Consider the following 23,778-nt stretch of genomic DNA (forward strand, 5'->3'; position numbering starts at 1 on the left):
ACTAACTTGTGCATTAGTTAAAACTATTTACGTAACCTGAGGCTTCAGCCCTAAATTATACTGTGATCTTGCTTTATTAAATGTAGGAATCGACACCTATTTCCACATGCCTACCCATACGTTCTCTGCCATAGATCTCTCCTTTGGTGCTCCACCTATTTTCATGGGAGGGGGAACACAACCCAATGGAAGTGATCATTTCCCTGTGGTGGTTGCCTAATTGGACAAACAACCCTGTCATCCATCTGCAATCCTGCAGTGAAAGTTTTATCAGGCAGATTGGAACATATTTGCCAAAAAACCAGCAGGAATCAGTTGACAATACTGTGGTGTATGTCACAGTGTATTCTCGGAACAGCAGCAATTGCAATCCCAAAAACATCCTCCCAATTTTCATACTTTCCAAAGCTGTAGTGGAACCAAGAATGCAAAGCAGAAAGAAAAACACAAACCTGGGCTAGGGATATATTTCATAGCTACTGCACAGCTGAAAATCTCTCTTCAAACACACCCTTGCCAGAGTGCAATTGATACATTGTCAGAGCTAAAAGGCATGCTGGGTAAAGTTTATATCCTCCATGAACCAGACAACAAGTGCCAAAGTTGTGTGGGATAAAGTTTGGAAGATTATGGGCAAATATATGTAAATGCCCTCTTCGATTTTAGAGCATAATGGGTGTGCAATAGCAGACCCAACTGCTATTACCAATACTTTAGGAGAAGTATTTGCCAGCATATCTGCTGAAACATCATACTCTGCAGAGTTCCTGGTTTTAAAGAAGCAAACTGAGAAACAGACTCAACTTTTCTTCAAGCAATGTTGACTCTTATAACTTACAAATACCATTCACTAAACAGGAACTGGAAAGCACACTTCTGCCATATAGCAATGCTGCAGGACCAAATGATATATCATATCAGATGATAAAGTGACTTCCTTGACATTCTCTAGAACTGTTTACTTCTCTTCTATAATTGAATCTGTCTGGAGGCTCATTTTTCAGATTCTTAGTGTTAGAGCAATTGACCTTGCATTTCCAAAGGAAAGGACTCTAAAATTGCTGATATCACCCTATTGCACTGACTAGGTGCTTATGTAAGATCTTAGAAAAAAATGGTCAGTGCTTGCATTGTATATTATCTTGAAGCAAATAATTATTTTAACAAAATCTAGTGTGGCTTCTAAAGAAACCGGTCATTTGATCTGATTAGAAACAGCAATTCATGATGCATTTATTAAATGTGAGCACTCAGTATCAGTTTTCTCTGACATGCAAAAAGCATATTGACATGACTTGGAAGTATGGTATTTTAAAGGACCGCTGATCTCTAAGGTCATCTTCCTATTTTTTATCTCCAGAACTTTCTATCAACACAACTCTTCCAAGTTCATGTTAGATCCAACTCGCATGGTATTTTTGCCAAGAGGAAGGAGTTTCTTAAGGCTTTTTGCATTACATTATGCTTTTTGCAGTCAAAGTGAACTCTATTAGAGAACAAATTCCACCATCAGTAAATAGTGCTCTTTATGTGGATGATTTTAGTATCTTTTGTCATTCTTACAATATGAGAGTCATTGAATGACAACTGCAATAAGCTATCAACCATCTTTCTTCCTGCTCATTGGCCAATGGGTTCAAGTTTTCCTCCCAAAAGACAATCTGTATGCATTTTTGCCACAAACAGAATCTTCACTCTGATCCTGAACTGAGGCTTGGACAAAATGCAATTCCTGTGGCAGCAGAAACAAAATTTCTAGGACTCAGTTTTAATCAAAAGCTGACTTTTCTCCAACATATTTGCCAGCTTAGGACAAAATGCACAAAAATTCTAAACATGCACTGTGCTATCTCCTCCAATTATTGGGGAGCAGATAGAGCATATTACTGTGCCTTTACTGAGCGCTTGTCCCATCCAAACTGGACTATGGTTCCCAAGTCTATTCCTCTGCTACAAATTCTGTCCTTCAATGGCTTAACTCAATTCACCACAGAGTCATCTGGATTGCCACTGGGGCATTTCGTACTTTGCCTGTCCAAAGTCTTTATGTGGAAGTCAATGAAAAACCATTGATTCTTCGACATCAGCAGTCGTTGTCATTACAGTATACCATAAAAATAAAATCCCTACATGGACATCCGTTTTTATGCCACATTGGGTAAATTTGTATAGCATTGAACTGCCAGCCATTCCTTTGTATCAGGTTCCAAGAGCTAGCTCAAGATATGAACTTTATGTGGGATAATATATCCATGTCAGCCAGACAGGTCCTACTTCCTTGCATTATGCATCTTCCATACTGTGCCTTTCTCTTAGGAACTGGCGGAAAGCTGAGATATCCCCATATATATATATATATATATCAGCAACTTTTTTCAGCACATAGAGTTAAATATTCTGAGTTTATTCTAGTATACACAGATGGCTGAAAGTCAGACCAATCTGTGGGATCTGCTTGTTTTTTCAAGTAAAACTATCTGTAATCAGATCTCCTGTGAATGTAGTGCATATTCTGCAGAGTTGCATACGTTAGAACTGACTGTGGATCATATAAAATCCCACTAATACCAAAGATGTATGCTATATGCTGACTCCCTAAGCATATTACAGGTTCTATTACAAATGAGATATACTCTTCATCTAGTGTTGTGTTGAATACTGCAAGTGCTACACTCTCTTTCAGAATCCAACTTTGATATTCACTTTTCTTGTATTTCTAGCCATGTGAGGTGTTAAAAGGAAATTAATTGGCTGATGCTTCTGCCAAATTAGCAACACCATAGAGTCACTTTTTAATCCCACATACAGACCTAATTCATGACAAACTCTCTTCACTACGGTGAGAATCTTGGCATCAGCATACCACCAACAAGCCTGTAATTATGTATTGACAGTCTAGTCAGTGCAGTGTTCACCACGAGGAAGTAGTCCTGTGCAGCTCCACATAGGACATTGTCACCCGACACATTCCTATCTGCTGAGGGTTGATGATCGTCCCATGTGTAGAAATTGTGGCACCATTTTTAACAGTTTAGCACATTTTAATTGAATATGCACCTTTTAATATTGAGCGCAATCAATGTTTTAGCCGTCTGACTGAATCTTATACACTCAGTCAGATTTTGCCAGACAGTGACAGTGTGTTGGATGTGTTCAACTTTTTACAGTTTATTAATTTATATAATTTCATTTAGAATGCCTTTACAGTTTTATCTCTTATAACTGCTTTGTACAATTTTGTTTTATTTGTTTATATCATTTTATATATATATTATTTTTTTATACCGTTTTACTTGGTGCATTATAGCCTTAAACATACCATAAAACCTATAAACCAAACTAACTATTCTAACCTTAACTTCTGGTCACTAAGTGGCACTGCTCTTGCTTCCACACAATGAATGAGGCTGTTAACCTCAGAAAGAAAAGTAACCCTTGGGCTAAAAAGACCACAGGCATGGGCATAGGCACCGGCAGCGTGGTGCAAGGTGGTGCAAGTGATGCCGAAAATATTAATTCAAATAATTTATCAAAAGAAGAACAAAATTAAAATAAATATTGCGAAACAGAATTAGACCCCGTTAATTTTTTAAATTATCTTTAAATGAAAATTGCAATCTTCTCGGCTTCTCTGCGAATATAGTTTAATATAAGTTGCATTCATAAAATCTTCATTGCCAATGATGAACTTTTGCGCCTTGCAAACTTTTCATTCTGCCCAAATGCACTTACAGTCTGTGCAGTACTTTCTCCCACTGATCACGAAACATTGGCTCGGCTGTACACACAAATCAGTCAAATTTGACTTAATTAAGATATTGCATGCAGTCGAAAATTTGGTGAACAAAACATTATTCTGACATGCACAACCTTCAGTCTGCGTGGTATTGTCACTGTCGTCCCCACACCGGGTGGAAAAGGCCTGGGTTCGAATCCCATCGATGACACAAGGAACTTTTATGGGCTTTTTTCACTGTGTGGCTGAGTCAGTCAGTCTCAGGTATAGATAGCAAGGTTTTTCTCCCAGAAAGGTTTTTTTCATCCAGAAAAACAGGCAAATCAACCAGAGAACACACGCAATTTACAGACACAATACACATGGGTATATGTAATAATTTACCGGATGACCCTAATGTAATACAGTAGAATGTTGATTATCCGAACTAATTGGGACCAAGGTTGGTTTGGATAATCAACCATACATGAGAATACCCAGTTTATACGAAACAAAGTGTAATTAGCCCTACAATTAAATTATTGTATACAAGGTTATTACTATTGTATTTTGAAATATGAAGTATTATAAAAAATAATTGATTTAGGAAATGATTTGTAAATAATAACCAAAACGTTTTGAAGAAACAATATATATTATATTTATTTAAACTTAACTAATTGTTTTACATGGTTTCAACTATAAACCACACTTTTTTTTATATAAAAAGAAATAAACAAGTAATTGCACACAAATAAGAGTATAATGAATCTTGGGAAGGTTTATTTTTTAAAATAGGTGATCTTGAATTTTTCTTTGAACCATGTAAGATTGTCCTTTCTTCACTGCGAGGTCTTATCCTGTTTAATAGCAGTATCTCTGTATAACTGCATTCAGACCGTTTCTTACACCATGCCATTGCAGTTTCTAGCCAGTGAAGGCCTCCATGCTAGTGGGCCCACTTCCTGTTCTTCTTTGTCATGGAATCACCTTGGTTAAATTCAGCATTCTCATCCTGGACTAATGCAACAATTTCTTCAGTTAAAATATGATAACAAGGATCATCATCATTGTTTAACCGTACCTCTGCATCATCTTGCCCATGCTCAGAAAACCTGGGAATCCCTTGAAATAAAGTTACAATCTCACCTATGTCTTCATTCAAATCTTGCACATATGGGACCGTCTCTTCAGCAACACCCCAAAGTTTATGCCATGCCTTTTTTCAGATTTCTCTCCAACAACATGTTCCAGGCATCTGCTAACATGTAGCAACAATCGTTAATGTTGAGCTTCTTTGAAAATTCAACCATGCTCTCTTCATCTCCCTCTGGTAGCAGCAAGTGATGCTAGACTTGTTTTTTGTACATCGTTTTTAGTTTTCTATAACATTTGGCGGTAAAAATCTGACAATTGAAGTTCTCGCCAATTGAATTCATTTTTTCAAGAGGAGGGTGGGATGGTGCATTATCGATAATAAACAAAACTTTACTAGCTTTGCCTATCTTGGCTAAATGAATCCAAAAAAAGTTGGAATTCATCCAAGCAATTTACGCCTTTAAAGCATCTTGAATTCTTGGATTTCTCAATCACCAACAATGGTAAAACATGCTGTCCACTTGCATTTGCACACACCATAACTGTAACACGCTGTTTGTTAGAATTGAAACCAGGAGCAGCCATATTGCATCATGATGCAAGTGATTTAGGAGGGAGTGACTTCCAATTAGGACCAGTTCATCTGCATTGTAAATGCCATCCTTGGAAAACCTTCTTCCTCCACCATTTTCAGAAAAAACTAAGTTTCTGCTTCCAGGAATCACCTGATAAAGCTTCTCCTTGAATTTCAATCTCCCTTATACGTGGCGAGATTTGAAATTTTTTGAGCCATCCTCTACTGGCTTTAAATTCAGATGGGCTTTTAAACTTTTAATTCAATTGTAATGCTTTTTTGCCTAACAGAGGTCCAGAAATAGGTGCACCTTGACTTCTCTTTTATAGAAACCATAAATAAACAGTATCTTCTAATTTCTCATCACCACTAACTTTTTTCATAGATTTCCTTTTTTTAGAGCCATCTTCATTATGTAACTATGAATTAAACTTCAAAATTTCATTTTTTCTGCTCTTTATGTCAGATGTAGACAACATTAAAAATCTTAGCAAGAGATACACTGGCATTTTGTCTTTTTCCAATCTGTTAATAATTGTTATCTTGTCTTCTATTGGCAACACATTGCAGTTTCTTTTGCCTGTAGATGCCATTTTTAACAAAGGGGCAGCAGTATTAAAATTAAAAAGCAAAATGACAGAATATTTCACTTTGAAATAGCCACGAACAAAAACTCGAATATTGAGTGATTAGAAACAAAATGTCTGCAATAACCTCATGGCTGCAGTGGGTCGCAGCAGACTGAGTGAAAGCTGTCCAACCCCCACCATATTCCCATGCTCACAACGGTACAACAGACGATGACGTAACAAGGTCACTGGAGACTGTCCTGGGTCTGCACAGTACCTAGAGCCAACATTAAATTTTTAACTCCTGTAATGACAACTTAAGACTATTTCTGTGCAAGTGATTTAGGTGCCCATGAACATGGGTAATTCAAACTCTTTACCCTAGGAGTTTTCTCTGAAGACTCATCTAAATCATCAGTGTTATAACACTGAAATTAGTTCAGCCAAAGACAAAACAAGTTATTTAATATTCATAGTGCATTATATTTCAGGCACATTAGCAAATAATAATAATTCATGATTTATAACAAAAAAAAAAAAAAAAAGTGAGCAAAAGTAAAAAATGTCAGTATGCACAACTGGGAAATTTTTTTTCCCTGTGCATCCACCACACTTCTCACTGATTCCTCCAACCAGTGCATAGCAATAAACATAAATCCAGTGCTTCAACTATAATGTATGAAACTTCATGCAACAGGAGAACAGACTCTTGGAAATATGTTACCTTTCTTCATACAAAAAGAATTATAAGAGTTGGCAGGATTTCCTAAAAAAGTAAAATATTCGTACTCTGGAGATAACCTAGTGAAAACTTCACATTCTAAATAGCTACTGTGATCTATAGTGTTTGGAGAATTAACTATTATGGTCACTCCTTCACACCATCTTAAATACATGAAGAGAGAGAGGTCATTTCAGAGTGGGACTTCTTTGTGTTTCTAAGAAAGAGATCTGCAAAGAGCTAAACAATTAAAAAATAACAAGCATAAAGCAAATACCAGCATGAAGGGACAGAACCATCATCCCTACCAGGAACATTATTCTCACTTTTAACACTCCTCATCTCCCAGTTCATATAAAGGTGGCATATTTAAATTTTCTAGTAAGACTATATATTCCAAACCCACTGAAAACTTTTAATTGCCAAAAATATTATCTCCCTCAAATAGCTTATATCCAACTCTGCTCAATCGAAAGAGCATGATAGTAAAACATGCACAGCCTCCAAACCAACATGTTCAAATTGTAAAGGAGGACACCCAGCCTATTCTTAAATATGTGAACACTGAAAACAAAAAAACAAACAGAAGCATAAGACAGAGTGAAACATCGCATATCAAGAAGCAAAGAAGCTTGTTCAACCTCTGACTTTTAATAAAGTCTTCTATGCACAAACAGTAAGAAAACAACAATCAGCAGGAACTCAAATAGATATGCCTATTGCACCATTTGAATATTTTACTCCCTATGTACATCAGTGAACATTCATACAGCACATTAAAGAAAAACCATTAGCCTATTTTTCATTCCCTTCTTGAACAAATGAAAATCAAAGGAAGAAACTGATTGGAAATATCTGAGAATATGGCACGGGAAAACCATACTTTCCAGGAAAAAGATAAATCAAAACTGGAAAAACATATGCAATCTAATGATAAAAAACAGACAGAAGGATCCAACAAAACTAAATGATGAATATAGTTATCAGATGGAATTGCTGAGCCGTCTTCAAAAATGTAGATGATGTTCAAATAATACATATATACATAATGATAATATGTAAATGAAACTGGTTTGTCTATGTTTACAAGAAACATTTTAAAAACCATAGAATGCCTAATCCTGCGACATTACAATATTTCTAAAGGACAGAATCATAGGTGTTGCAATATTAGTTAATAATTGTAAATCTGTCTACCAATTATCAGTAGTTTGTAAGTAGCTGTTCAATTAACAGTTGGTTTCTTTTTGAAAACTTGCTCAATATATCTGCCACTGGGAATGGACATCACAAGTAAAAAACTTGATTGGCTTATTACCCAGCATACCCTCTGTTTTATACATATGAGATTTTAATGTCCATAATCCCTGTGGGAGGGGGGGGGGGTTCTGGAGGCAAATTCCATGGCCATCTTATAGGGAAAAAATAAAAGACAAACATAACCATGCTTTTCTTAATAATGGGACAAATACCTTTTTTCATTTTTCAACCTGCATTTCTTCAACCATCAATCTATCAATTTGTTCTCCTTCTCTATTAGCAGATATTTTCTTTTAAGTAGATCAAAACCTTACGATCCAGTGATCAGTACTTTAAAAACAACTTTTGTGTGGCACCTCCGTAGCCAGGTGGGCAGGAGCAGCAGTGCGTAGCACACGCTTCTTGATTAGACCAGGGTTCGAGCCTGTGACCACCAAATACGGAGGATGTGGAAAGGTCAGGCAATGACCACCGCATATCCCCGGAGAAATATGGCCTTAGTTGCCAATGCTCCTAAAAACCAAACAACAACAACAACAACTTTTGTGCACTTTGCTAACTGCCAAAATGGAAACTGAAACAAGCCATATGGAAGAATTACAGTAAACTGACCTTGTTTGATTGCTGGAAAATACAAAAACCACTCCTCCAATCTTAGATACAAAGGTGAAGCTGTTGCTCAACCTGCAGCAGTAGCTAATGAAGAGAAACATTTGCCAAAGTTTCAGTTCAAACTTCTTATGAACCTGATTTCTTACCAATTTAAGAACTAAATGAAAAATTGTTAAACCTTACTTTAAAAAGACTCGAGCCATACAGTAGGCCTTTCACAAAATGAGAACTATTCAGAGCATTATCTCTTACAAAATCAAGTCCATCAGACCATATTCCCTATGATACTTTAATACGTCTTGAGAGATCATTAATAGATGCACCTCTGTAATCAAATATTCAATGGCTCTTGGCTTCAGGCAAACTTTTTGAAAACCAGAAACACACCCAGTGTGATTTTAGCTACAATAAGTCTGCTTTACGTCTGGTCAGAATAGAATCTAGCATTCAAGATGCTTTTCTAAAGAGGGAACACTAAGTTTGTCTTTTTTTCTCCCTCTGTTGAAAGAGCATCTAATACAGCTTGGCGATATGGGTTTGTACATGACCTGTACCAATTAGGACTCAGACGACATCTTCCAGTTTTCATAAATAACTCTTTAACAAATAGAACTTTTCAGACTTGACTCCAAACTGTAACTTGACTGCAAAAGGATGTTAAGAAGTTTGCTACAGGAATCTATTTAAGCACTATGCTATTCACAATTTGAATTAATACCAAATATTACCATAGGCAGTTTCCAACATCACAGCTCTGATTTATGACAGAGAATCTGCTTTTTTCACTCTATTTTATCCTTACTCTTCATCTCACCATCCTGCACATTTCACCATACAGTGGTGAAACTCTTTGCCATAGTTGGCGATAAAGAGAGGCTACTCTTTTCACAAAAATAGTACACTACAAAAACATCTAATAGATACTAAGACTCAGAATATATCCTCCGATTTTCATAAAGAATGTTTAACAAATAGCACTTTTCAGGTACTAATGCTAACTAAGTTCCCTACAGGGATTTGTTTTAAGTGCTGTGCTATTAACAATTGGAATAAATACCACAGAGTTTCTACCAACATAGCTGCCAATGCTCAGGATTTACTATGGTGAATTTGGCTATTTTTACTTTATTTGATCCCTACTCTGTGTCACTGTCTTAATATAGTTGGTGAGGGGGGGCATAAAATAAATGAAGGGCATAAATTCAAACTGAGGAAGGATGGTTTGCAGAATAGATGTGCAATTAAAGGTTTGCTTACATCACTTGCTGCTTCTTTCAATATAATTGGATAGATTCCTTTAGCCCCAGATGCTTTATTTACTATTAGCTGCAACAGTTTCTCTTCCACTTTCTTCTCAGTTATAAAACCATTTAGCTCCCAATGCTTGGATGAAAAATACTTAGTCAGCATTTTAGCAGCCTGAACAAGATCAATAGTTATGCCGTTCATATCTAGTGGATCTATGTGGTTTATCCCTTTCCTTCTAGTGTTAACGTAAACAAATAATTCTTTGTTACTTTCCTCTGCATTCTTAGCCAAAGACTTCTCGTAATCCGTGTTAGCATGTCTAACCTCCTTAGTCACCTGATTACAGACTAGTTTGTTACTTACTGTAGGTTTTTATTTTATCTCCTGATTATTTACAATTGTTCCATGCATTTTTCTTCTCTGCCACTGGTCTCATCAGTTCATCTGACATACATTTAGGTCTAAACCTTAAATAAAATTTGTTAGTTGGTATAAAAAGCTTAGTAGCTTCTATGATTACTTCCCAGTTTGCTTCCCATTCAGAATTTGCAGTTGGTAGCTTCATCAGTTAGTCCACTGAAAATAATTTAAAAATTCTAGGGCCATTATAGTCACCTTTATGAAAGATAATTCCTTCCCTTTACCCTTGATAGTAATTATATCCTTAGATAAATCCCATAGACAGTCAATAAACTTCTGGGCATCCAAATAAAGGATAACTGTTTGTATTCAGATCTGAAAAGTTCTGTTTATTAAAATGTTCTTTATGAAATTTAATAAAAGAATTGTTAAAACTGATCTCTGACAACAGTGCACCTTCACCAAACCTGTTAGCCACCATGAACTTTTATACTTTAAGCTGTGATCTTTCTTTTTTAGCTAGGGTCAGTAGTGCCCTCTCACCTGTAGTTTTTCAACAGTTATGTGCACAGTATCACTGTCATTCCTTTTATTATTAATCAATCTGTACTGATGATTCTGTGTGACCTGTAGCAGCCTTCCCAGATGCAACTGTCTAGCATAGAATACCTATAGATTGTAGTATGTACACAGCAGATTGATTTGCAATACAACTCACTTTAGAACATTTACAAGAAAAATAATGACAGAAATGACAGTTTATATGGATTCTGAGGTTTTTATTTATTTATTTTTTTTATGCTTGGTACCAAAAATCATAGTTATCCAGCTGTTTATCAGATTGAACTTACTTTGTGCTCACTATTTAATCAAAAATATGATATCCTTTATGACTCAGATTCTGAGTCATACCAGAATATAAGGGAATGAAATAGCTGATAAAATAGTAAAACCAACTTACTGGTTCTGTATGCAGATTAAAATAAGACAATCTATAGTTGGTGCTTTGAACAATGGTAGTTTCATAGCTGAAAGCTTATGACTTTCACAAAACGAGATCAGGTATTTGTAGGTAGGCAGGAGGGGAAAACAGGTCTTTTTGCAAAAAAAAAAAAAAGAGGTTCTTCATATTTATTTACTTTAATATTTATTGTCAGATTTATTAATTATGTTTATCATCTGATCAAAAATTATAATGCTTGTAATTTGTCTATACTTAAGCTTTGTTATCTGTGATTATAGGCAGCTGGAAGAGCAGAGTATACAGGAAAAGTACCGACGTGAGGGAAAGCAGCTGCCTGGTATATGCAGCAAAGCAAAGTAAGTTTCATTTCTCTAATTTTCTTAATATTTATTTTGGCATGTTTTGCAATCCTGTCTAGAGAAGTGTCGAATTGGAATGTGCTTTCTTTAACAATGACCCACAAACGATAATTTGAAATGTTGGTAATGCCTTATAGATATTAAACTTTTTGCTGCTTTTAAGTGAAGTTGACAATTGTGCAGTAAGCCTGAGTATTACCTTTTATTACTTTATTTTATTATAAGGAGTTTTATTTTTGTTTCAACTTTTTTTAATGAACAAATTATAATGAATTGTCAGTTTTAAAAAAAAAATATATATATATATAATGTTTGAAGAACGTGTTGCACATGTTACTGTGACCTGAATAGTTGAACTTAAGGGCACTTCAACTTGTAAAATTTTTAGAAGCTATTTCTTATTACCTTGTCATTTGTGGTGGGTCACCTATCAAGGTGACCCACCACAAATGACAAGGTAATAAGAAAGGGTCACCTTGATAGATGACCCTTGAAAATAGAAAATTTGAAAATAGTATTCCTCAATAGTATTTCCTTGAAAATAGTATTCCTGCATTACCTGCCAATCAGTGATTAAAAATCTGAAAATTTTTCTGCTTTACTAAATATAGTCAGATGTGTACTGCATTAAATTCTGAAGTGATTTTCTTGTGATTTTTGTACAGAAACTGCATGCAAGAACCTGAAATAACTCCCCAACATCTTTGCAACTATTTGGCTGTCTTGAAGAGCAGCATAGTATCAGACAAGTGCCGATTCTGCGCTTCTTTAAAGTTTCAAGTTACTGTTTGTTCTTCTCCCACTAGTTCAATAAACATTATGCTAACCACAAGAAACCTAGAAGCTGATGTGACCGACTGGACAGTGCAAAATGCCTGGACCACATTGGATCACTGCACAATCACCTTCAATATCAAGAGAACGATGCCAAGACCAACAAATGGCAAATACATGGCAAGCAGGTTTGCCATCAAAAAGGCGAATTGGGAGCTCTTTTGTGGACATGTGTGTGTGTGTATATAAGTAGGGTGGCTCCTAGAACATCCGTTCAAATCCACCTCGTTTCTTTGTATGTTGAACAGACTCTGCAAAACAGGCCAGCGTGTAATAGTGCAATGTTCGTGTAGTTAATGCATGTTGTGATATGCTGACCTCTTGGCTACCTAGAAGCAGCTATCACCAGGAAGGCTGCTTCTAGATACTCGTCCACACCATGGGAAGGTGGGCCAATTCCAGTAGATGGGATGCATAAGGTCTCAGGTTATGAGACAACAACACAAAAAAAAATAAATAAATAAATAAATAAAACCTCTGGGGGCCCAATCCAGAGCTAAAAAAAAAAAAAAATATATATATATATATATATATATATATATATATAATAATAATACTCAAGACTAATACTCAAGATTTCTAAAAGGTACAAAGCTAAAGGTTATAATGATTTATGCACCAACATCGAGCCATGCTGATGAAGAGGTTGAAGAAATGTACAGCGAAATTGAGAGTCTTCTAGATGAGCAGAAAACCCACTACACTATTATTATGGGGGACTTCAATGCTAAGGTTGGAAAAAGACAAAACAGCGCAGAAAGGGGAACTATAGTAGGGTTACCATTCGTCCTCTTTTAACCGAATTTGTCCGGATTTTTTGTCCAAAATTTTTGTCCGGGTGGATTTTTATAAATTTGTCTGAATGTCCAGATTTTTATATTATATGCCATTTTTTTATGCAAGCTCGACAAAAACTACCGAGTTACGTTATGCAGAATATTTTTCGGAAAAGGAGACGATTCTTCAATTCGAATTTCCGTGTTGGCAATTAGGCGGAAGACCTCGACGACACTCAGTTTAGTGCATTGAGATTGTTACCAACCCATGCCTGCTTAAGAATTTACACACATATAAATTTTATATAGTCTAGCAATACAATATTTTGGTTTAGAGAGTAGATAACACGTGAAGAATCAGATGGTGTGCTAGAAAAAGATATATAAATTACAGGAATTCCAGCATGTCAAATAAATATTGACAGTTAGAGGAACTGTTTTTTTCTAGAAATTGATTGCAGCATATGAAAACGAGGATTTGAGCTGTATGCACATCAAATTGATCGAAAGTTATTATTATTAGCTATATGGTACAAGGAAGCCTGAGGCTTATGCTGCAAAAAAAAAATTTCCCGAGTTACACCCCTGTGTGTGTGAGAGAGAGAGAGAGAGAGAGAGAGAGAGAGAGAGAGAGAGAGAGAGAGAGAGAGAGAGAGAGAGAGAGAGAGAGAGAGAGAGAGAGAGGCATCACCAAGAAAGAGAAGAATGATGATATCCAGCTCAGGACCCTGGGTTTGCCAAGCCCATACTCACCAGATGTGAGCCCCCCTGTCGACTAAATATGTTATACTTATCAACGATCCAATCAAGAGGCAGACACTAGTTTATTTAATACCAAAGTTTACCTTTTTTTAAAATACTGTTTTTCACTTTAATTACAAAAATATTTATTATCCATCTTTATACCTGTAGGTACTTTTCTGCAATTAGGTTAGTTTAGTTGTGAATATAAAACATAACCTAACCTTAATAAAATTTATGCTTCACTACTTACAATAAATCCCGGACAGACGCGGTATCTTTTTGAGGCCTCCGTAGCCGAGTGGGCAGGAGCGGGAGTGCAGTAGCACACGCTCTTTGAGTAGACCGGGGTTCAACCCCCTGACTGCTGAATACGGTCGATCTGCCAACCCGCACTGGACCAGCGTAGCAGATTATGGTCCATTTCCCTCAGCATGAATTGTTGAGGAGGCTTCCATCCTGCAGTGGGTTGATAATGGCTGCACTTAACTTTTTTTTTTTTTTTACTTACAATAAAACATATTTATTATTATTTCAATTATAAAAATTAATATTATAAAGACTATACTTCCCCTAAAATGCCTAAAAGGAAGTGCATGTTTACAAAAGAGATGAAAAACAAATTTCCATGTTTTGTATCTGGCAAAGAAGAATGGGAAGCTGAATGTAAAGTTTGCAGAATGGAGACATATGTTTCAGTAGCCAATAAAGGGGTTGTTGATTTGAAGCATCACATTGAAACTGAGAAGCACAAGAAAGCAGTTCAAGGTGAGGCCTCTTCGGGAAAGGTTACAGATTTTTTTGTCAAAGCTGTCAGTAAAATAGAATATGAGCTGGCTGCTGCAGAGGGTACCTTTGCTTTTCACACTGTTAAACATCATAGTAGTTACAAATCAATGGATTGCACAACTGTCATGTTAAAAAATGTATTTTTTGATTCTGAGATAGGAAAAAAGATTTTCCTGCACTAGAACCAAGACAGAAACAATTGTAAACTTTGTACTTGCAAATTATTCTCTTAATGCTACTGTAAAAACTTTAAAAGAAAATAAAATTGCATACTGTGGGGTTTCAACTGATGGAAGTAATCATGGTTCTGAAAAAATCTTCCCATTAATTATTCAGTATTTTGTTGTAAATGAAGGAGGGTTACAAACAAAATTAATTGAATTACAGAAGATGCCTAACCAGACTGCATATACCATTTCTACGTATGTTAAAGAAACTCTCGAAAAAAATGGTTTGTGTGAAAAATGTATTGCATTCACTGGGGACGATTGCAATACAATGTTTGGAGGACTGAGACGAAATGAAGGTCTTTGCAAAATTAAAGAAATTGTTGCATAACAAGACTTATTTATTATTATTATTATTACTAGCTATATGGCACAAGGAAGCCTGAGGCTTATGCTGCACCAGCCAAAAAAATTCCCAAGTTACCCTGAGAGAGAGAGAGAGAGAGAGAGAGAGAGAGAGAGAGAGAGAGAGAGAGAGAGAGGGAGAGAGAGAGAGAGGGAATCACCAAGAAAGAGAAGAATGATGATATCCAGCTCAGGACCCTGGGTGTGCCAAGTCCATACTCACCAGATGTGAGCCCCTGGGGTTGACTTCAGGGTTGACAATTGGGGTTGACCTAATTGTCTTCAGATTGCCAGAGAACTTTGGGAAGTTGATTTAGAGAACATTGTTTTTAAAATTTACCAGTATTTTCATAATTATACAGTCCAGACTGAAGAGCTTAAGGAATACTGTGAGTTTGTTCAGATTGAATATAGAGAGCTCCTTTCTCACAGCAAGACGAGATCGCTTTCATTATTTCCAAGTATCAGAAGGCTCATAGATATGTTTCCAGCTTTACAGGCTTATTTTCTGTCCTAAGAAAAACCTCCCATTGTGATTAAAAGGTTCTTTGAAAATAGATTTAGTGAGATTCATCTTTGGTTCATGCAATCACTTATGAGTGTATTCCATACACACATACAATGAATTGAAAGGGAAAGTAACTCAGCTGCAGAAGTGCTAGATGTCTTAGTCTCAGTGAAAGAAATTATCTCGAAATGGATGGATCACAACTTCATGCCATTATGAGTAAAGGAAATGCTATACAAAAAACATGATGAAGGACTTGTACTTGGATGTGAAAAATTTTCTAGTGATACAAAAAATCTGTATAGAAATTGCATGGAATATTTAGATAAGTGGCTTCACCATATGGAATCCATTTCCTGTTTTATATGGATGAAAATGGATGCAGTACCAAGCTGGAACGATGTAGAATGTTCTATTTCCTACTTGATTGACAAAGGGATAACAATTGATGATGTTAAGTGTTTTGACCAATTTAACAATTTGAAGAAATTTTTTGAGGGTCAAATGAATAATAAAGACTTTAAAAACATGCTTATACATGAAAAGTGGGCCAAATATTTTAGTAATTCAAAAAATACTGAATTCCATTCAGAATTGTTGAAAATTGCCCAGTTTTTCTTTGCAATTCCTCCTCACAATGCAAATGTAGAGAGAGTATTCTCTCAAATGCAAAGTCAGTGGACGAAAGAAAGGAATATATTAAATGTCAATTCTGTAAAAGGTATTTTGTTTTTGCAGTACAATTTCAAACATATGTCATGTGTTGATATTTACACATATTTGAGAGGCAATCCAGAGCTATTGAAAGAAATAATTTCTCAAGACAAATACGAATGTACTAATCCTAAACATCAGTAAATGTGGTTTGCATTGTCTTTATTTTATTATTTGCATAATATATTTGTCCTCTTTTCTATCCTCTTTTTTAATCCAAGATTAACTTTTTGTCTTCTTTTATTTGCCCCAAAACATGTAAATGTCCTCTTTTTATGAGTGCAGAAGATGGTAACCCTAAACTATAGGAAATTTTGGAATTGGTGAAAGAAATGAAAGAGGCAAAAGACTTGTGGAATTTGCAGAATCTCAAGGATTGTCAGTAATGAACACTTTTTTCAAGAAAAGGGTGAACAGAAAGTGGACATGGAAGAGTCCAAATGGATTAACAACTAATGAAATCGACTTCATCCTCACTAACAGAAAATATATTGTGAATGATGTTACCATCCAGAATAAGGTAAATGTTGGAAGTGATCACAGAATGGTAAGATGTACACTTGATATAGATGTAGGAAAGGAAAAAAACTGACTCGAGTAAATAATACAAAGGTCTTTGAGATAACAGAAGAGGAGAAAAAGCAGTATGTACTGGAACTTAAGGACAAGTTTGAGCTTCTGCAGACTGCTCAGGACCAAGATATCGACGAGGAATATTACAACTTTCTGAAAGTGATAAAGCCCAAGAAACCTATAGGGAAAAAGAAATCCAAAGAAGAAAAAAATTAGTCAAGAAACACTTATGATGAACCGAAGGTGAAAAATGAAGAGCAAGATAAACACTGACAAGGAAAAAAATTGAGTATACTGAGTTATGCAAAGCCATTAGAAAGAGACTCAGAGAGGACATAAGAAGATTTAACACAAGAAAAGTAGAACAAGCATTAAGGGAAAACAAAGGATTTAAATCAGCAGCCATGAGCAGTAATACAGAAAGACAAATGAGACTGCAACTGAAGAATAACGATGGTGTACTTAAACAGCAGAGAAGGCATAATTCAAATAGCAGAAGACTACTACAGAGAATTATACAAGGAGCGAGGGAATGATGCCAGCAGTGGGGAAGATGGATTGCAAATTAGCAACACATACGACATACCTGATATTCTTCCTGATGAGGTAGAACATGCATTGAAGAAAATGAAGAATCAGAAAGCCCCGGGGGAAGATGAAGTTACTGTAGAGTTGTTAATATTGGGAGGAAGAGACATAACACAAAAAACTGGCAAGGCTCTTCACAAAATGCATTAGAAAAGGTGTGACGCCTAAGCAGTGGAATAATGGAATCATAGTTTTACTGCATAAGAAAGGAGATAAATCAGAAATTGGAAATTATAGACCAATTAGCTTGTTATCCCACATCTACAAGTTGTTCACAAGGGTCATTACTAACAGATTAGAAAGAATACTTGATGAGAATCAACCGAAAGAGGAAGCTGGCTTTAGGACAGGATTCTCAACTATGGATCACCTTCACGTAATATCACAGCTAATGGAGAAAGCAAATGAATAAAAAACACCATTATGCCTGGAATTTGTGGCTTATGAAAAGGCATTTCACTTCATACAGCATAAGGCAATGTTTCGGGCACTGGAAAGACAAGGCATAGATACCCCACATATTATGAAATTGAAGAAAATATATGAGAATGCTACCTCCTTTATTAGACTAAACAAAGACTGTAGGAAATTTAAAATCGAGAAAGGAGTTTGACAAGGAGACACAATATCTCCGAAGCTGTTTACTGCTGCCCTTGAGGAAGCTTTCAGAAGATTAGACTGGTCCAGAAAGGAGTCAATGTGAACGGAGAGTACCTAAACCATTTACGATTTGCAGATGACATTGTGGTCATAAGCCACAATCCCAAAGAATTAGAGGAAAATCTTAATCAGTTATGCACAGTTAGTAAGGATTTTGGACTAAAGATGAATATGGCTAAAACAAAAGTAATGATGAACAAGTATGCCACAGAAAGGGAAATAATGATTGAAGGAGCAGTAATTGAAAAGGTGGAGTCAATTACTTATCTGGGACAAATTATTAGCTGTAATAATGATGAATGGCTGGAAGTCAAGAGAAGAATAAATTTTGGATGGATAGCATTCAGGAAATATAGTCACATACTGAAGAGCAATATCCCAGGTTGTCTGAAACGTAAAATAATGAACCAATGTATACTCCCCACCATGACTTATGGAAGTGAAACTTGGGCACTCGCCAAAAGAATGGAAGAGAAGCTAAGAACTACACAGCGAAGAATGGAACGAATTATATTGGGAATCAGACTGTTAGATAAGAAGAGAAACACATGAATTAGGTAGCAAACTCAAGTAAAGGACATTCTTATCAAAACTAAAGAACTAAAATGGTCTTGGGCAGGACACATAGCTCAAAGACATGATGACAGATGGACTAAGAAAATAACAGAATGGTACCCAAGAGGAGCTAGAATAAAACCTGGAAGACAAAGGCGGAGATGGATAGATGAAATTCATGAGTTTGTGGGTAGTAAATGGATGGCTAGTGCTCAAAACAGAAGGAACTGGAAAGTTGCTGGAGAGGCCTTCATCCTGCAGTGGATTGAAAATGGCTGATGATGGTATACAATAAAAAAAAAAAAATAATAATAATCATAAAATTTAAAAAATAATAAAAAAATAATAATAATAAAATTAAAAAAAATAATAAATAAAAAAAGAATAACAAAATAAAAAAAAATAAAAATAATAAATAAAAAAAGAATAACAAAATAAAAATAAATAAATAAATAAATAAAATAATAAAAATCCTCCTCATCATCACCATTAGTCTCTTGAGCATTCTGGACACACTTCAGTAATCTTTCCAACACACTATTCTGGTTCAACTGTTTAACAGGTGTTTCCTCAATTCAAAGGCGTCCTTTGCAAAATCCTGGAATAATTGAAATACACTCCTATTAGATAAGAACATCTCTCCCCGACCTAACTCATTCTCAGCAATGATTTCCCTGTCATTATCATAAATTGTACACACATATAATATATGGTGCCAACTTTCAACCTCGCCACAAAAACAGAGATCTAAATTCGAAAGTCCCAACTGAAATAATTTTGCTTTCATCGAGCCATGACCTGTTACTAAAAATGATGTTTGTAAACTTGGTGTAAACCAGCTTCGAACTGTTCTGTCACTTAAAAAGGTAACATCTGGAATAAATTTATTTGTCACTCGACCAGAAGATACAGTGTCCCATCTTGTTTGCCACAAGTTAACAATCTCATTTAAACATCTTCTCTTCTCCCTCTTAACGTCAGAATTTATATCAACTTTTATGCCAGCAAGTCTAGTAGGTATTTTCTTCTTAATACCATAGCACAGCCCTCGATAAGCCACGAACAAATTCAAGGGGTCTGCCCCAGCCATCACTTGAAGTGCAGTCATAGCTACAGTTCTACATACCCTTAATATACTGAGAATCATTGTTCTTTGCAGTGAGTTTAATTTAGCCTGAAATCTAACAAGAGCCACTCTTTGAGACCAAACTCCCGCTGCATACGTAACCATAGGCAGAAAAACCACCTTATAATATAGAAATAAAGTTTTATAGGACAAACCCCAATCTGCTTTTGATATTCTTATAATATAACTGAGAAATTTCCTGATATTGCTGTGTAGATGGGTTATATGCGCATAATAAGACAACTTGTGATCAGTAATGAGCCCCAAGTATTTAGTTTCAGAAACCATAGTCAACTGTCTCCCATTTAATTTTATTTGCGAGGTCGTTCCAAATCAACTTTTGTTTTAAACAGCATCATTTTGGTCTTTTGGGGGCTAATGGTAAACTTAAATCCTTGTGCCCGGGTATTAATATAATTTATTACACGGTTTGCTTTTTGCTCCAAATTCTGTCATGATCGACTTTCCACAATTAATGTGACATCATCGGCAAAAGCTATCACATGACAATTTACTTGTGGTCGAACCAGCCAGTTCTGTAGCACCAGATTCCAAATGGAAGGACCTAATACAGAGCCGCGAAGGCAACCTCGCATAATTTGTCTTTGAAGGAGAAAATGTTTAGACCTTACAGTCACATATCTCTCAGAAAAATAACTCCTGAACAGATATAACTGCTTAGAACACTCAGCACGACACAGCTGAGAAAGAGCTGCCTCCCACCCTATTGAGTCGAACACACCTTCTAAATCTATATATATAACAAGTTCATATTTTGAATCAGAGTTTGAAATGTATGTTTGAAAAACCAAAAGAGCATCTTCGCATGATTTTCCTGGTGTAAAACCATACTGATTAGGTGTAATCATGTCATGGCGTTCTAACAATTCTTGTAAACGCATTGCCATTAACCTCTCTAACACTTTTCCCAGATTAGCCAACAAAGCAATTGGATGGTAGGACTTAGGCTCAAATAAAGGTTTTCCAGGTGTCCTAATTAGCCTCAATAAAGCAATCTTCCATTTCAGCAGAAACAGTCCTTCCTCTAAGCACTTATTATATAACAGAAGCAACATGTTAGGTATCAACTTGAAAAACGTCACTATAAATGCATTCTCAATCAAATCTATTCCTGGACATTTTGCAAAATTAAGTTTCTTTAACACCCCTGCCAGTTCATCTATTGTAAATGCTGGTATTGCCTCTAGCTACATAAAACTGATTTTTTTCTCTGCAGTTCGGATTGGCACTGTGAGTCCAAGATGGGATCGTCATCCGGGAACAGCCTGGTCAATATTGCATATACTGAATCCCCCCAGCCAATAGTCTCAGTAGAATCCTCTTGAATTGTATTAAATACCTCCAAGCTTCTCAGTTTATCTCTTGACAACTTATATAACAAACCCCAGGGATCATTTCTCCCCGATTCTTTTACAGACAATCGCCAGGTTTCTCTTTTCTGAGTTGCCATGGTTCTCTTGTAATTATTTTTGAAAGATATGTAATTGTCATGCAATCTAGTTACCTCAGAATGACCCCAATTCTGATGCCGCTGGTACTGTCTCCTAGCCCGATATACAGCCTGTCATAAGACAGTCAGTTCATTTGTCCACCATGGGCAGGATTTTAGTTTAATAACCTTCTTCCTACCTGACTTATATGCCGCTCTTACTATTGAATCCTCTATAATATTAGCTAAATATATTGCAGATTCACAAACTATCTGTTGTTGTTTATCCGAGGGAAAGTCCCGAAGAACAGAAGCTTCATACATAAACCAATCAAACGATTTCAATGAAAACCGAACAATGTGCGGTATCTGATCTTGAGTACCAGTTAAATCCGGCACATTCTTCACGTAAAACAATATAGCTCAATGATCACCTGATGTCCAATCAGGCATTACCTTCCAGTTAGGTGGTAGATGGCTTTCATCAACCGGTGAAACCCATGTTTAGTCTCTAGAGCAAAGTTTCCGGGATCCCCCTCCCCCCCATACTTCTCCTTCAACCCTAACCCAAGCACGGTACTAAGTACTATAGGTTCTAATACCTCTCGTGTTTGGGGCTCACATAAAAAAAAAAAAAAAAAAAAAGTTACAAATACAATATTTAATACCAGAAGCTGTTATAGTTAAATCAATATTAGATTCACCCATTGGACCACAGAATGCAGACAGTTGATTTGACTTGTTCATTACAAATAAGTTATTGCTCAATACAAACTCTTCCAGCAATAAACCTCATGTCAAATGTTGCACTATACCACAGTGGAGACTTTGCATTAGCATCTCTCAAAATAATCACTTGTTTAGGTCTTAAAATGAGCAACACATACTCTAAATAATCCACGCAGTTATTGAAGTCCATTGAAGGAGCACAATACAGAGATATAAGATAGAATTGAACATTTGCCGAGGCTACTATAACACACGTAGCAAACTGGTTGCATAACCTATGAACAACCACTACGTCTAGATCTCTATTATTGACCACAATTTCAGTTTTAGGCTCTTCCTGCATCGGTTGTATTATTCGTGACGTTAAGGGATAACCAAGTATTCTAGATGTTTGCTCACCTGGAACTCTAGCCTAATAAGGTTCCTGTATTGCCACCAAATCACTTTGAAAATCCTCACTAATCTTCCTAATCTCGCCACTACCAATCTCGATCGTTGTCCATTAATCTGCATTATTTTAATTCCTGTAATATAAAAAACTTCAGTTAACTCAGGATCCTCTTCCAACCCCCTCTCTCTTTTCATTCATTGCAACTATTCATTAGCAGTCCGAGTTTGTACTATTTCCAGTGCTCTTTGATATTCTGAACATCTAACGTCCCTTACTGAATGGCAAAAATCCTGCTTACGGCGCTTGCAGTTAGCACAGCTTGGCTCCTGATCTTTATTTGGGCATTCAGCGTATACATGCCCCCTTGCACAATGAACACAAGTAGGGGAGCTGAGAGTACAATATTTCGTAACGTGTCCATATCCAAGACATAAAAAGCATCTGGAGACTATATATAAAGGGTCGGTGCCTGTGTGCACTTACTGCCAAGTATAAACGATCCAATGTGGATATAAGCTTATATAACCTTGGGGAGAGAGTAATAACCCAGTGAACAAAAGCTGTACTTCTAAACTTGGTCGTAAACCTAAAACTTATGTCTTAACTTCCTCGAACGTGATCCCATGTTCTTCCGAATTCTTACAGTATAATTCTTCAATGATATCTTCCTGACTTAACTCCTTAGGAATATCATATATAATCACAGATGGGTTGCCCTTTTTGGGAACACTCGTTGTTATTCCAACAGACGCCAAAGAATCCGATGCAGCTATATTCACCAAATCCGTCTTTATAGCTGTTTCTAATAATATACCTTTATTTCGCACCAACCGCAGCGCTCAGACTTTCACTAACTTAAATTAATTTTTTAAAGCATTTGCCACAGCAATTTTCACTTCAAAACTCGATTTAAGCTCACTACTATCAGAAGCTCGAAGAATCATAAGATTTTCCCCAGACCTAGGTATTCCTTCCTTGGGACGAGTACCACTTGCTATCTCCGCATAAGCACACTTTACTTCCACCCCCTGCACTTGCACATGATCTTGACTACCTATTACACCCTCCTCTTCACTCACTACTTCTTTGTGGGCCTCAGTCTTACTATAAGGCTCAAACGAAAATGTTTGAATTAAATGTTCTAGTAAATTCGCCCGTTTACTGATCTCAGCATTTAAAGCTCTAAGTTTTTCATTTTCTATTAATACAGCCGTAGTCGCTGTTTCTAACTTAGCCCATTTGTCCATAATTATATCTCCTGCCTTCTTTGTAACCTTATTAACTTCTGCCAA

General features: G+C 36.2%; 1 protein-coding gene across 2 annotated transcripts in view; it reads left to right on the top strand.

The window, feature by feature from the left end:
- l(3)80Fg (dnaJ homolog subfamily C member 16 l(3)80Fg) overlaps window positions 1-23,778 on the top strand; it is a 330,832-nt gene that overhangs the window by 206,875 nt on the left and 100,179 nt on the right. For both annotated transcript variants that reach the window (XM_090383988.1, XM_090383987.1), the window contains exon 8: window positions 11,400-11,477. In XM_090383988.1, coding sequence (XP_090240114.1) covers window positions 11,400-11,477 — 78 coding nt within the window. The remainder of the gene's footprint in view (window positions 1-11,399; window positions 11,478-23,778) is intronic.

The sequence above is a fragment of the Mastigoproctus giganteus genome, chromosome 10 (genome assembly GCF_048544385.1).
Source record: "Mastigoproctus giganteus isolate SK-2022 chromosome 10, ASM4854438v1, whole genome shotgun sequence".
Classification (NCBI taxonomy): Eukaryota; Metazoa; Arthropoda; class Arachnida; order Uropygi; family Thelyphonidae; genus Mastigoproctus; species Mastigoproctus giganteus.